Source organism: Mustela putorius, unplaced genomic scaffold (assembly GCF_011764305.1).
Source record: "Mustela putorius furo isolate JIRA1106 unplaced genomic scaffold, ASM1176430v1.1 tig00000785_pilon_pilon_pilon, whole genome shotgun sequence".
Lineage (NCBI taxonomy): Eukaryota > Metazoa > Chordata > Mammalia > Carnivora > Mustelidae > Mustela > Mustela putorius.
In genome coordinates, this window is record NW_025421480.1 from 5,005,862 (window position 1) to 5,018,123 (window position 12,262).

General features: G+C 46.3%; 1 protein-coding gene across 4 annotated transcripts in view; it reads right to left on the reverse strand.

Annotated features, from left to right (window-relative positions):
• The window catches only part of RGS7 (regulator of G protein signaling 7), a 497,889-nt gene extending 485,972 nt beyond the window's left edge, over positions 1–11,917 (reverse strand). Inside the window, exons 1-2 of one of the 4 annotated variants that reach the window (XM_045084652.1) lie at positions 11,521–11,917; positions 10,357–10,485 (exon numbers count right to left, since the gene is read on the reverse strand). In XM_045084652.1, coding sequence (XP_044940587.1) covers positions 10,357–10,434 — 78 coding nt within the window. In that variant the 5' untranslated portion in view covers positions 10,435–10,485; positions 11,521–11,917. Of the gene's footprint in view, positions 1–10,356; positions 10,486–11,221; positions 11,348–11,520 lie in introns of those variants that run through there. The other 3 variants (XM_045084650.1, XM_045084651.1, XM_004756750.3) reach the window with 3 other exon arrangements.
• Positions 11,918–12,262: the final 345 nt, after the last annotated feature.

Genomic DNA, 12,262 nt, shown 5'->3' on the forward strand with positions numbered 1-12,262 from the left:
ATAAATAAATAAAATCTTTTTTTTAAAAATGTGTTGTTATTATTATTTTTTATTCCTCAAACTTCATCATGGCCATTACCTAAAAGAGTCAAGTATGGAGGCTTCACTTTAGCTAAAAACCTGGAAGCTAAGAACAGAAAGGACTTGAAAGCTCTCCCCATTATTAAAAAGCTAGCTCAGAATTCCAAACAAAAACAAAAGAATTTTGCTTAGACAGAAATCTAAATGGCCATATAGTTCATAGGTCTCTGCACACCCATGTTCAATACAGCGTTATTCACAGTAGCCACAGGGGGAAGTAACCCGAGGGCCCATCCACCAATGATGGATAAACCAAATGTGACCTACATCCCTACAATGGGACACATAAGAGAGAGTCGAAGAACCTTGAGGACACTATACTAGTGAAATACGCCAGTGGCAAAAGGACAAATATGCCATGATTCCATTTATAGTAGGTCCCAAGAGTGGTCGCATCCGTCAAGTGGCCTGGTGGTTGCCAGGGTTGAGAAAGGAGAATAGGAAATGGGTGTTGAATGGGAACAAGTTTCAGTTTTGCAAGACGGAAAGAATTGTACAATGAAGCCTATAATACCTCCAAATGGTACACTTAAAAATGGTTAAAATGGTAAATTTTATGTTATGTATGTTTTACCACAATTAAAAAAAGAAAACAGAATGATAGACCCCTTTGAGCAAATATTTAAAAAATAAAAAAACTTGGGGCACCTGGGTGGCTCAGTGGGTTAAAGCCTCTGCCTTTGGCTCAGGTCATGATCCCAGGGTCCTGGGATCGAGCCCCACATTGGGCTTTCTGCTCAGCAGGGAGCCTGCTTCCCCACTTGTGATCTTTGTCTGTCAAATAAATAAATGAAATCTTTAAAAAAAAGTAACAATAAATAAAAATAAAAATAAAAAACTCACAAAGTAGGATGTACCATTATACTGAGGACTCAAGATGATTGAAAGAATAATTATCATTTCATTTACCCTATATGTGTATGAAGGAATTTAGATCTTAAAAGATATATTTTTCTGAGATGCACCTCAAAATAATCACCTCGGGAACAGTGTCCGTGGGGAAATAGAAATAAAACAAGACTTACCCATGGTTAATAACTGTTCTACTCTCTGATGGGCACAGGCAGGACCCTTCTATTATTTTTTTCTGCTGCTGTTTGAATTGTACCATAACTGAACATTTTAGGTAGTTTTTACTGTACTGAAGCAATTTTTAACCAAATTATCAAGAGCCACTGAAGGGCAGCAAATTCTAAAATATGGGTAAGAAAGAACATTTCTCCAAGGGAAGTGCTCCCTAGATATTTCTGCTTCCGTTTATAGAGAAAACCCAGTTCCTTTTCTTTGGGCTTTTTTAAGGAATAGTTAAAATATATAGGATGTTTCCTACTCACCCAAGCTTTACATCCCGTTTATGTACGTACGCCTCATCATAAGCTATTACCATCCGCGTTTCACAGATGAGGAACCTGAGACTCAACGAAGCAAACCTGATTCAAGCTCACAAGTATCCCAGTTTTGATCCAGGAGTCTGACTGCAAGTCCTTGAGCTTAACAAACACCTTCCTCTAATTACAGGAGTCTCTTCCCCTTCCTGGCTGGCTCAGGATGGCCTCATCAATCCCGAGTGGCCAGAATGGGGATGCCTGAATGAGAACTCAGAAACACTGAGTTTTCGAAGGGCTAAGATCAACACCCTTGTCTCAGTCGCCTCAGCAGATCCCTGAGGATTTCCACAGGAGCTGAGCTCCATTCGGGTCCTTTACTGAGTCCTCACCAAGTGTCAGAGGCAGCGCCCCCTTGGGGCGGGGTGGGGCACTCGGAACTGCCACAAGAAGATCCAGATCAACAGAAAATCTGGTTTCTAAAAAGAAGTGAATTTCCTTATCACCCAGTTCTTCCCCTTTTATGCTGCTAATCGCCCTAGGATGAGTGGCTTGACATCTGTCTTTGCTGCCATGAAATAAGCTCCATGAGGGCTCAGACGTTGTCTGCCTTGTCCACAACTCTGTCCCCAGGGCCCACCATGGGGATGAGACACGGCCTGGGCTCAAGCACACAGAGCGAGAGGATCTGAATGCTGAGAGGCATGACTGTTTGCTAATTTCACCGGAAGCAACACGGTGAAGAGGCCAGAGCAGGGTCTTCGGACGAAGCAGTCATCCATTCGTTCACGCACTCATTCATGCATTTGCGTGGTCAATATTTGGGACACCTGCTATGCACCACTTTTGTGGGTGCTGGGAACGTGGCCGGGAATGACAGATGTCCCCAGCGTCATGAAGCGCACCAGCCCTCCCACTAACCCCTGAGCCATCCTGGGAGTCAGCATGAGTCAGCCTCAGCGAGCTCAGGAGGAAAACAGGATACTAATAACCCACATGCAACATCATTTTAAGGAAGACGGGTGATATTTGTGAAGAACCGGACATAAGGTGAGCACTCCATAAATGGCAACTATTCTAATTAACAATCAAAAGTCAAAACCAAATACTAAGTATAAGCCAGAGCAAGCGACATATGGCTTTAAATACCAAAGGAAATGCACCTAGAAAAGTTCAGTGACAGAAATGTTGGTAAAATGTGTTCTATGTGGCACTTTTCTTCAAAATGTTTAGGGATAGGTCATCTTGAATAGGGGGGAAAATCTCCCTAGATTTCTGTACAAGAGAAAAAGGAGCTGTTAAATCAGTTTGTCTGACATTCAAAAGCTTTGTGTGGCCAAGAAAGGTCATGTAGACTTATACTGTTTTTGACATCTTCCAGCAATGACCAAAACAGGCAAAATCTTGTCTGTTGAGCTTCTACGTGACCTACAGCCATGGGGACACTTGGCAAGCTGGGGAAGACTTATCAGGAGGCCTTCTGCAAAGTTCACTTTTTCAAGGAGCCTTGGTAATTTCCACAGTTCCCAAAAAGCGTCCACAAGTATTATCTGTCAGTCACTCGCAGGCATTTTCGTTATATCTCGATTCATCCTCTCGAAGATTCTGTGGAGCAGTGTGTCAATTCTAGGACAGAAACAAAACTCGGAGAAGGTGATAAAGGTGTCCAAGGTGGCACAGGTCCTGAGGGGTGCAAGGAATGCACACCCAGCCCTTCGGACTGGGAGACCCTGTCCTCTCTCACTGCCACTTCCCCATGCGCTTCTCAGCTTTCTTAAAATAGACCAGTTTTACAAAAAAAAAAATAAATAAATAAAAATTAAAGAGAACACCATCAAAAGACAGAGACGTGAATTCAAGCTGTGTGACTGCAGACAAATTGTGTTACCCCTCCGACCCTCAACTGCATCATCTACAAAATGAAAAAGCAGACAAATTCTAAGTTCCCTTTTACTTCTGAAATTCCTGGAGCCAAAGGCTTTATTTAGTTTACATAATATCCAAGGAACTGTACAGACTTCAGAGATATGTAAGATAATAATTCTAAGAGCTTATTAAAAAGTAGAAGCTAGCCAAAAAAAAAAAAAGAAAGAAAGAAAGAAAAGAAAAAAGGAGAAGCTAGCTATGAAAAGCTAGCTATTTCAGAAAGGACATTGTAAGCGTAATGAAAATGGTACCACCAAAGCATCCTACAGAACCGCCTCCTTAACTATCTGGAAGACATGAAAATATTTACCTCTTTCACTTTATTAAAAAATTAACAACATAGTGGTTCCCACGGCACATACAAGGTGTTTAATAATTTTAATTAGACAAACAGAATAATAGTTACTATTACTTTTGTTACAGCACTGACTGACGATCTAATATATATCTAATGTATTGGGATCTCTACAAGCCACTTCCCCAGGTAACTCATTTTGTCATCAAACAGCTCTACCAAGGAAATCATCTTTGGTTTTCCTTGTTTTATAGATAAGGAAACTGAAGTGAAAGGAGTTAGTTGCTAACCCACAACCATACAGGTAAACAATGGCAGAGCCAAGATTCAAAACCAAGACCACACAACTGTAGTGCACAAGTTCCTTCCACTTCTTAAGAAACTGTTCACTCGCTCATCACCAGGAAGGAAGAAAAAAAATGAGAAGGCTCCCAGACTTACTCTTAAGAAAACCAGCTAATGTTTTTTTCAGAAGACAGAATAGCAACTTATCTCTCTGGATGGGTTCTTGAGCCAAAATATCCCAGCCTACACCAGGTGGCAATTTTAATGGAACTGGAACCAAGTTCATGACCCTCTATCAGAGTTCCAGTGTCCTGAGACCTTTATTAATTGAATTAGGCACAAGACAAAGGGAACTGAAAAGAGGGTAAGCTAAATTTTCATATTGCCTTGGGCAAACGGCAGAGAGAAGTGGGCCTCTTTTTCCCTAAGGAACCGGGTACCCACTTTATCATTTACAGTTATTTTATAATTAGATTGGTGTTTTATAAGACAGAAGTGCCTCTCACCCTGATCTTCCAATGTCTCCTCTTCACTGCTATGAGAGGGCACTGAGGGCCAAGTATCTGAGTTGCTTATTTCCCACGATTCCGTTTTTCAAGGACACTAAACATTTATAATGTCCCCAAACTATCCAAATCCAAAATATTTCCATATTCTCTGCAGTGAACACATTCCATCACCACACCACCTAAAAATACCCTGCTTTCCATCACTCAGTAGAACCACAAAGGTTATTAGGAGGCAATAAAATCCCTAGACAGTTTCTCTTTCCTACATCTGCACTCTCTTCTGATCAATTCGATCCGGTAGGAAATAAAGGAAATCAAATTCAGGCCACAGATCCTTATCTTAATCCCACAAAGCACACCGGCAAGCACCAACTGGTGAGGGGAAAGCTCAACCGTGCAAGGCTTTCCTGCTTCGAACACAAGTTAATTATTACCCCAAATCCATCATTGAAGTTATTACTCCTAAAATGTCTGCTTCTCAGCAAAAAACATCACAGAGGCCGGCCGTATTCCATCTCAGGGCACATGTCAGGATTTATGTCACTGAGGGGAAAATAGGTCTGCATTTGATTCCCACAGATTAAGCTCGTATTTATAGTAGACAATCTCCCTTGGTCCAGAAAGGTGCTTTCAAATCATCTAATTTAGAGAAGACACTCCATTTTGGAATTTTTCAGCAATGGCAAGACACGTCTCCTGGTCCCTACCCCCCATCGGAGCCCCTAATCGAGAAATCTGAGGGCTTAAAGGCTCAGGCTTTTTTGTGATGATCTATTTGCAAACATCCCTCTCTTTTCTCCTGGGTCTTTCTCTTATCAGTTACAAACATTCACCAGCACCCTAAACCCAGAAAGACCAAAGGTAAGTAAGGATCAAAAATGTCAATGGTTATTTTTTATAATGGAGTTGGGGTGGGGTGGGGGGGTATTGACACCCTTAAGACTGACCAGATTGGACAATCCTAAAGGGACAGAGGCACGGAGTTAGAAAATGTAGAAAATGTCAGCTAACTCCCACACGTACCCCCAAGAGACTAGGAATGTCAGTGGCTTGATTTCTTCCAAAGAAGAAACAAGTCCCTCCCCTTTCTTTTGGGTACGTGTACTCTCCTGGAGCAGATGGATTTCATAGTCTTCGAAGGCAAGGTCTAGGTCAAGCCAATCAGAATGGGTGATCGTCCTACTGGGGTGACAGTTCCCAACGCACCTTTCTGCAGGAAAGGCCAGTGGGCCCCCCTTGCCTTCAAGAACAGAGCAGTGGGGCCTTATAGATGGACGTTTTGCCACACCACGTGCCCGGCAACATATCAGACCCCGTGGCACATAGGCGACCAGGTTTAAAAGCATCCCTCCATTCCAAACCAGAATGGAATCTGCTCTCTTCCCCAAAAGGCGTCATTTTCTCTTTTACAACTAAACAGAGCATCACCTCAGGGAAAACGTACCTTCACGCTTTGGTCTGTTTTGAAAAGAAGAAATTAAAAGAAGCAACTGGAAGGAGCACAAGTACATGGTAGATGGAGAGAGGAGCGGAGCACGGGACGGGGCAGAGGACGGGCGGGCAAGGGGAGGCGAGGGACGGGTGCAGGTGTGGCGGACACGCAGCTCTGCTGTCCCCCAAAACACGGTCAACCCACTAAGGTAGCAAATGAGGAAAACATGACGGTTTTCTTTTCTGGCAGTCAAACCATAAATGGTTGCTCCAGTAGCATCAGAGATTACTGGTCATTTCGAGCATTCTTGCTGGTGAGAAGCCAGTTTTCCAGCCAATTTTCCAGCCAATTTGAAATACTGGCCCCAAGATGCCCTAGATCTTTTGTTTTTCAAATGCAGGAATGTCAGCCGCTGGACAAAAAGTGATGTATACTGTCTAGTGGGCAGTATGCTGGCCAGACACCCAATTCGGAATGTGTCTCCGGGTACCCCGGGTTCCGGCTCGGCCATCCTCTCCAGCCACGGTCACACCCCGAACGAGGACTCTGCCCAGAACAGAGCAGGAACGCCAGCGGCATTTGAACAAAACTGAGGTCTAAGCCATCACCTCCGCAAATGTTTCTAGAAGCTAGCCCAAAGCCAGGACAAATTGGAGTTCAGTCGGTCTCTTCTTAAGGAGGTTGATTACTTCTAATTCCATTCCAGCGAATACCTGCCTGAAAGGAGCCCAGGAAGCCCAAAAGCCCCGAAATTAAATGTGGACAAGCCTCCTATTTTACGAGCTTTTAAAGTGTTCTCAGCTACATAAAACAGTAGAACCGCTCTCACTTCAATCACGGGCTTAGGAATGGAAACAGCATTAGGAGTTGAAAAATCGGTAAGGCATGTATTTTGTCCATATGGATTTTTAAAGTGTACCTATGACATCAAATGAAGCCTACAGAGACCCTACATTTTTTAAAAATTCTTTCAGTGAAGTGTAATTAACTTGCAATGTTATAACGGTTTCAGGTTCCAACATATGGATACAACAGCTTTACGTTGTTACTCAGGGCTCACCACACCAAGTGTCAACACCGTTTATCACCATACAGTATTACAATATATTTTTTTAAGATTTTATTTATTTATTTGACAGACAGATCACAAGTAGGCAGAGAGGCAGACAGAGAGAGAGGAAGGGAAGCAGGCTCCCTGCTGAGCAGAGAGCCCAATGTGGGGCTCCATCCCAGAACCCTGGGATCATGACTTGAACTGAAGGGAGAGCCTTAACCCACTGAGCCACCCAGGTGCCCCCATTATTACAATATTATTGACTAATTTCACTATATTATACTTTTCATCTCCCCGAGTTATTTATTTTATAATTGGAAGTCTGTATCTCTTAATCCCTTTTATGTATTTCACCCATCTTTCCACCTGCGATCCCTTACATTAAGCCAGAAAAGCTGCGCACAGACATCCCAGTCTGACCTGCAGGTCCCAACCTTGACCATGAGGCAGCCAAACTGTGGCCCCCAGCTGGCACCATGGTGGCCCTCACTCTGCTTGGGGCATTGTCATCCTACACACTGTGCATTTTCCTATAACATCACTCCAGGATTCTCCACCAAAAAGAGACCCTTGGAAATTTCCATTCATTTGGAGGAGCTCCTACAATCCGAGTGAGGCTAATCACTAAAGGGGAGACAGCTGACAAACAGGAGAAAGGCCTGTGTCCCAGCGCTTTGCTGGGCCTTCCACTTTACGAAACATTCACTGAAGCCCTCTCTCACGGGAAGGTCACTACCACCTGTGTTCATTCACGGGAACTCCAGACTAAATGGCAACAGCGCACGCATATCCTCCAGGTGTGGAAGTTAGGAGAATCCTTACAGTAAACCAGAGGTGGCCTGTGGGGGAGGGGAACGGAGAGAAGGCTACGAATGTTTCTAGCCCAGGACCTACTACTTCCAAGAACAGTGTGGCAGCAGTAAAGCAGAGTAGAAAACCCCCATGAGTTGATAAAACATCTCTGCTCTGCTAGTGCGCAATGCACTGTGGTCGAGAAGTTCTTTTCCAAACCGATAATTGACTTCGTGATGGAGAAGCATTTGTACCATCGTGTTTCTTCCTTTAAGCAGGTGGAGCAGATGAAATACCCTAGGACCATCCAGAAGTCCTACCCCCACCCCCAGCTCTGCTGCTCTTCGCACTACGATTTAGCTGCCACTGAAAATTAAACATAAAGTCCACAGACCATAGAAGACACAAGAAACTGGTAAAAGGGTCACATGAAACCATGATGTCCGACTCTATGTCTCCACACAGACATGGGCCACTTCGATGTTTCATTACATAAATTATCTGCTACTTAGACATTATTCTGAATATCACAAACACAAAACGTGTGTGCTTAGACAATAAAAGAATACACAGGCAATCTGCAGTTACGCAGTATGGGTACAAATCCCCGAACTGAGTTATTTTTTTTTCTAATAACGATTTTTCCAAGAAATATTTTCTAAGAATAAATTGTGTCATTAATATGAAACAAAGAGCTAATAAAAGGTGGGCAAAATAGTAGCATAAGCAGTTCCAGGCTTAACCAACCAAATAATAACGTTTGAAAGAATGAGGCATCATAGTCCCTCCCTAAGTCACAGTCTGTTAACTTACCAGGAGCACTAACAGCAATTCAGTGCTATACAACAATTTATATAATAAATTAAAAATGAGGGATAAGAAGCTTGGGTGCAATCTATAATCTAGTAACTATTTCTAAAGCTCCTAGACTCATTTTTTCATCTATTCTCATAATAACTGACTAAATGAGATACATGGATTCGTGTCACACCGAGTTTATTTCTAATCAAGGTAAGCGTCAGGTGGCTGATCAATGTAGCCTCATCTATCTCTAAAGAACCAGAAAAAGAACACAATGTTTGACTGAACAAAAGTAGCTAAACACTGTAGTTTTACACCCAAAAGTCCAGCTCTCCACACGCAATTTACAGAACTGACCATTGCTACCTCTTGCTTATTATGTTAAAAGCATACCAAACAAAGAAAACATGGTAACTTACTTAAAAACACACAACTACCCTCCAAACAGCTCTTCTCAGAACAAACCCTACACAGAATGGGTGGCAAATACCCAGTTTTTTCAACTGATGTAGGAATACAATAGTAATAATTTAGGCTCAAGTGGATTATGTTCTTAATTTATCCAGCTGGGATGCTTTAAATCTAAAATAGGCAACTAATCTCCAGTTTTCATTTCCTATCATACTGCATTGTCCCAGACACATAAAACAGTACTGTCTGTAAACCGAGAGAAAAAAAAAAAATGCTAACATTGTGTCAGGATGCCCATGAACCTTCACATTAAGGCAGTAACAATATTCCCTCAAATGCATATTCACCACCACCTCTTAATGATTTTGATCCACATCGCAGGAGAGTTTAGATTGAGTGCAGCAGGTGAAGGTAGCATCCAGCTTTTCAGCTGTATTCATGAGAGAACATATAGAAACTTCACCGGGACTCCTATGAGCTCATGCTGATGAAACCTTTAACAATCTTCCTGATTCCAAGGTATGATTTCCTTTTTGTCACTGCTAACATAAACTAAAGAAATCATGCCCCATAAGCACTACAGATAATATGCTAAAGAAAAATAATCCCAGCATAAAAGGCAATAGAAACGACTGGTACAGAAGTTAAATCAAGAATACTGCTTCCTTCATTTTAAAAATATTGTTGTGACCAGAATGAAGTTACCTAAGCAACCATTCTAAAGCACACACAGTATTCAAATGTATCTGTATTATGGCTGCTCGGTGTCTAGAAGTTTGTTGTTGACAGCATTGTTATAAAATGTATAAAGCTGTCAGATCGGTTTGTGGTGGGGGGAGGAGCTCTAAATATAAAGGTTTAACGGTCATGTGGCATTGAAATATTCATAAACAAAATCGTAAAAATAACCCATAGTAAAAAAATATAATTTAGGCTAAAAAAAAAAAAGAATTATTTAGTCATAAGTAAAATCTTTAAACCAACCATAGATTCACAGACACATTCACTCTAGTTGCAGAACTGCAAAGTGGTCTTTTCATTCCTAACGTGTTATATATTTACATAATCCTTACAACCCAAAGGCTGAGGGGGAGTACATCAAAGAAAGCACTTCTGAAAACTATTATGCATAATTATTATGCATATGTATGAAAGCACATGTATCAGAAAATATGTGGGATGCCCAAACTTCCTGATAATTCTGGCTGTAGGTTAACCTACAGGAAATCAGCAGACAAAGGAGCGCGCAGAGGATGGCCGGCCTCATTTAGTTCATTGTGTCTCTGCACAGTGAGAACATCCGAGTATGCTGTGCAGTACTTGGCAATTTGGGAACTCCACCAGGTGACAAAACTGATACACACTCTACCCCGGGAGTGGGGGGAGGGGGAGAATCAAGGAAGCCGAAAGTTTCCCTCTCTCCAAGAAAGTGAAGAAATTCTTACCTTTCTGTACACCAACATGTTGGGCGATTCGTCCGCCACCCCGTTGCTGGTCTGCCCGTAATTATTCCCCTGGGCCATGTCACCCCACACTTGCTCTGCTCTCAGATACTGGAATTACTGGTGTGCGCGCTGCAAAGAGCCAGGGAGACTTCAGTCAGAGGCGAATGGTGGTGTTCAAGGGGGTGGGTGGGGGGGAGGCATCTGAATCCTGTTCATAACCTACAGCCCCCACTGCACATGGAGCACATGTACACGACTTACATGTCCAGGCTGACTGCAGGAAGTGGCACAGAAATAGATTTAAGAAAGAAAGAAAGAAAGAAAGAAAGAAAGAAAGAAAGAAAACTGAATTTACACCTACAGTACCCTCAGGGAGTTGTATGAAATGACAATCATAAGCACTTGGCTATGGTTTTAACTGACTTCATCTCCAGGATACTCCTCTTAAAAAGTATCTGACGCTCGCCTCCAAAACCCACGGTTACCATTCCTGCGCTACAGAGTTCTCCTGTCTCCCAGTACTTGCATCTGGATGATGTTCTCCCAAGAGGGCGGAAAGGCAGCCCCCTGTGGCAGCACACTCGCTCCCAGGTACCTGGCTACTTGCCCCGCCGGCAGCGCAGCAGGCAGCGCAGCAGGCAGGCCCATCCCCGTGGCATTCTCCCTTCGCCCCGCGGGTCTCCCACACGGAGCCCGAGGAGCTGCGCCCACTTCCACCTGCCCGCCCGCACTGCCCGCCACCGGGTCCCCTCCTCTTCCACTCCACTTGGGAAGTCCGGACGGAACGCTGCCCGGCTTCGCCAGAAGGCACGAGAATCCGTCTCCGCCCCAGGACCCGGTGGGAGTCCACCCTCGGGGCAATTACCTGGGCTACCGTGGGTCGCGCCCGCCTGCAGGAACCTGAGCGCCACCAGCCCAAGAGCAGCAAACCCGGGAGCCCCCCCCCCACCCCAGCTCCCGCCGCCCGGCTCTCCCGGCAGCACAAATGGCAGCAGTTTCAGCACCGCGGACCTGGGCGAGCGCGGCGCCCGCAGCCCGCCTGGGGCGCGGGGCTCCCGGGGCGGCCGCGCGCCGGGGCGCCGAGCGAGGGTGGGTGCGGGGCGGGGGGCGCGGGGCGCGCGGGGCCGCGCCGCCTCCTCCTCCCCAACCACCTCCCCTATTTACCTCCTCGGCCAAGGTCACGGCCCCGCGGCGTCTGCGCTCCGGGGCGGGCTGGGTGCCGGCACTGTCAGCTGGCGGCAAGCGGAGCAGCGAGGCAGGGCAGCCTCATCACCCTCGGCGGATGCGGAACCGCGCGGCTCAGGCCACCGCCGCCGTGCACGGGCGGCCCCGGCAGCCCGCCGCTCGCGCCCGCTCCCCCCGCTCCCCCGCCGCCCGGCCGGCCCGCTCGCTCCGCCGCCTCTGCTCCCGGGCGCGGGGACCCGCCGAGCGCGCGCGGGAGCCGAGACGCCGGCCCGTGCGCGCGACTGGGAGGCGGGAGGAGGGGCGGTCACGTGGGCCGGGCGGCCAGAGGTGCGGGCTCCCGGGCTCCGCGCTCGCCGCCCCGCCGGCCGCCCCCGCCGGCCGCTCTCGCGCCCCCGGCCCGGCGGGCGCACAGCACGCGCGGCAGCCGGTGTCCGCGCCGCGGGCGGCCTGGGGACCCGAGCGGGGCGGCGAGCGGCCGCCGGAAGGGCAGGGCGGGCGGGCGGATGGAGGGATGGAGGGTGGAGGGAGCCCCGCGCCGCCGCCGCGCTTCATCACGTGCCCGCGGACTCCGCCGGCAGCGCGAGGGCAGCGGATGATTGATTATCGCTGCGCTTAAGTGACGAGCGTGGGGAGACACGAGGAGTCCTGGGAGTGAAGGAAATGGCCAGGACAGATTGAGCCGCTCAGCCCGCAGCCTGCGGCGTGCACAGCGTCCTCCCAA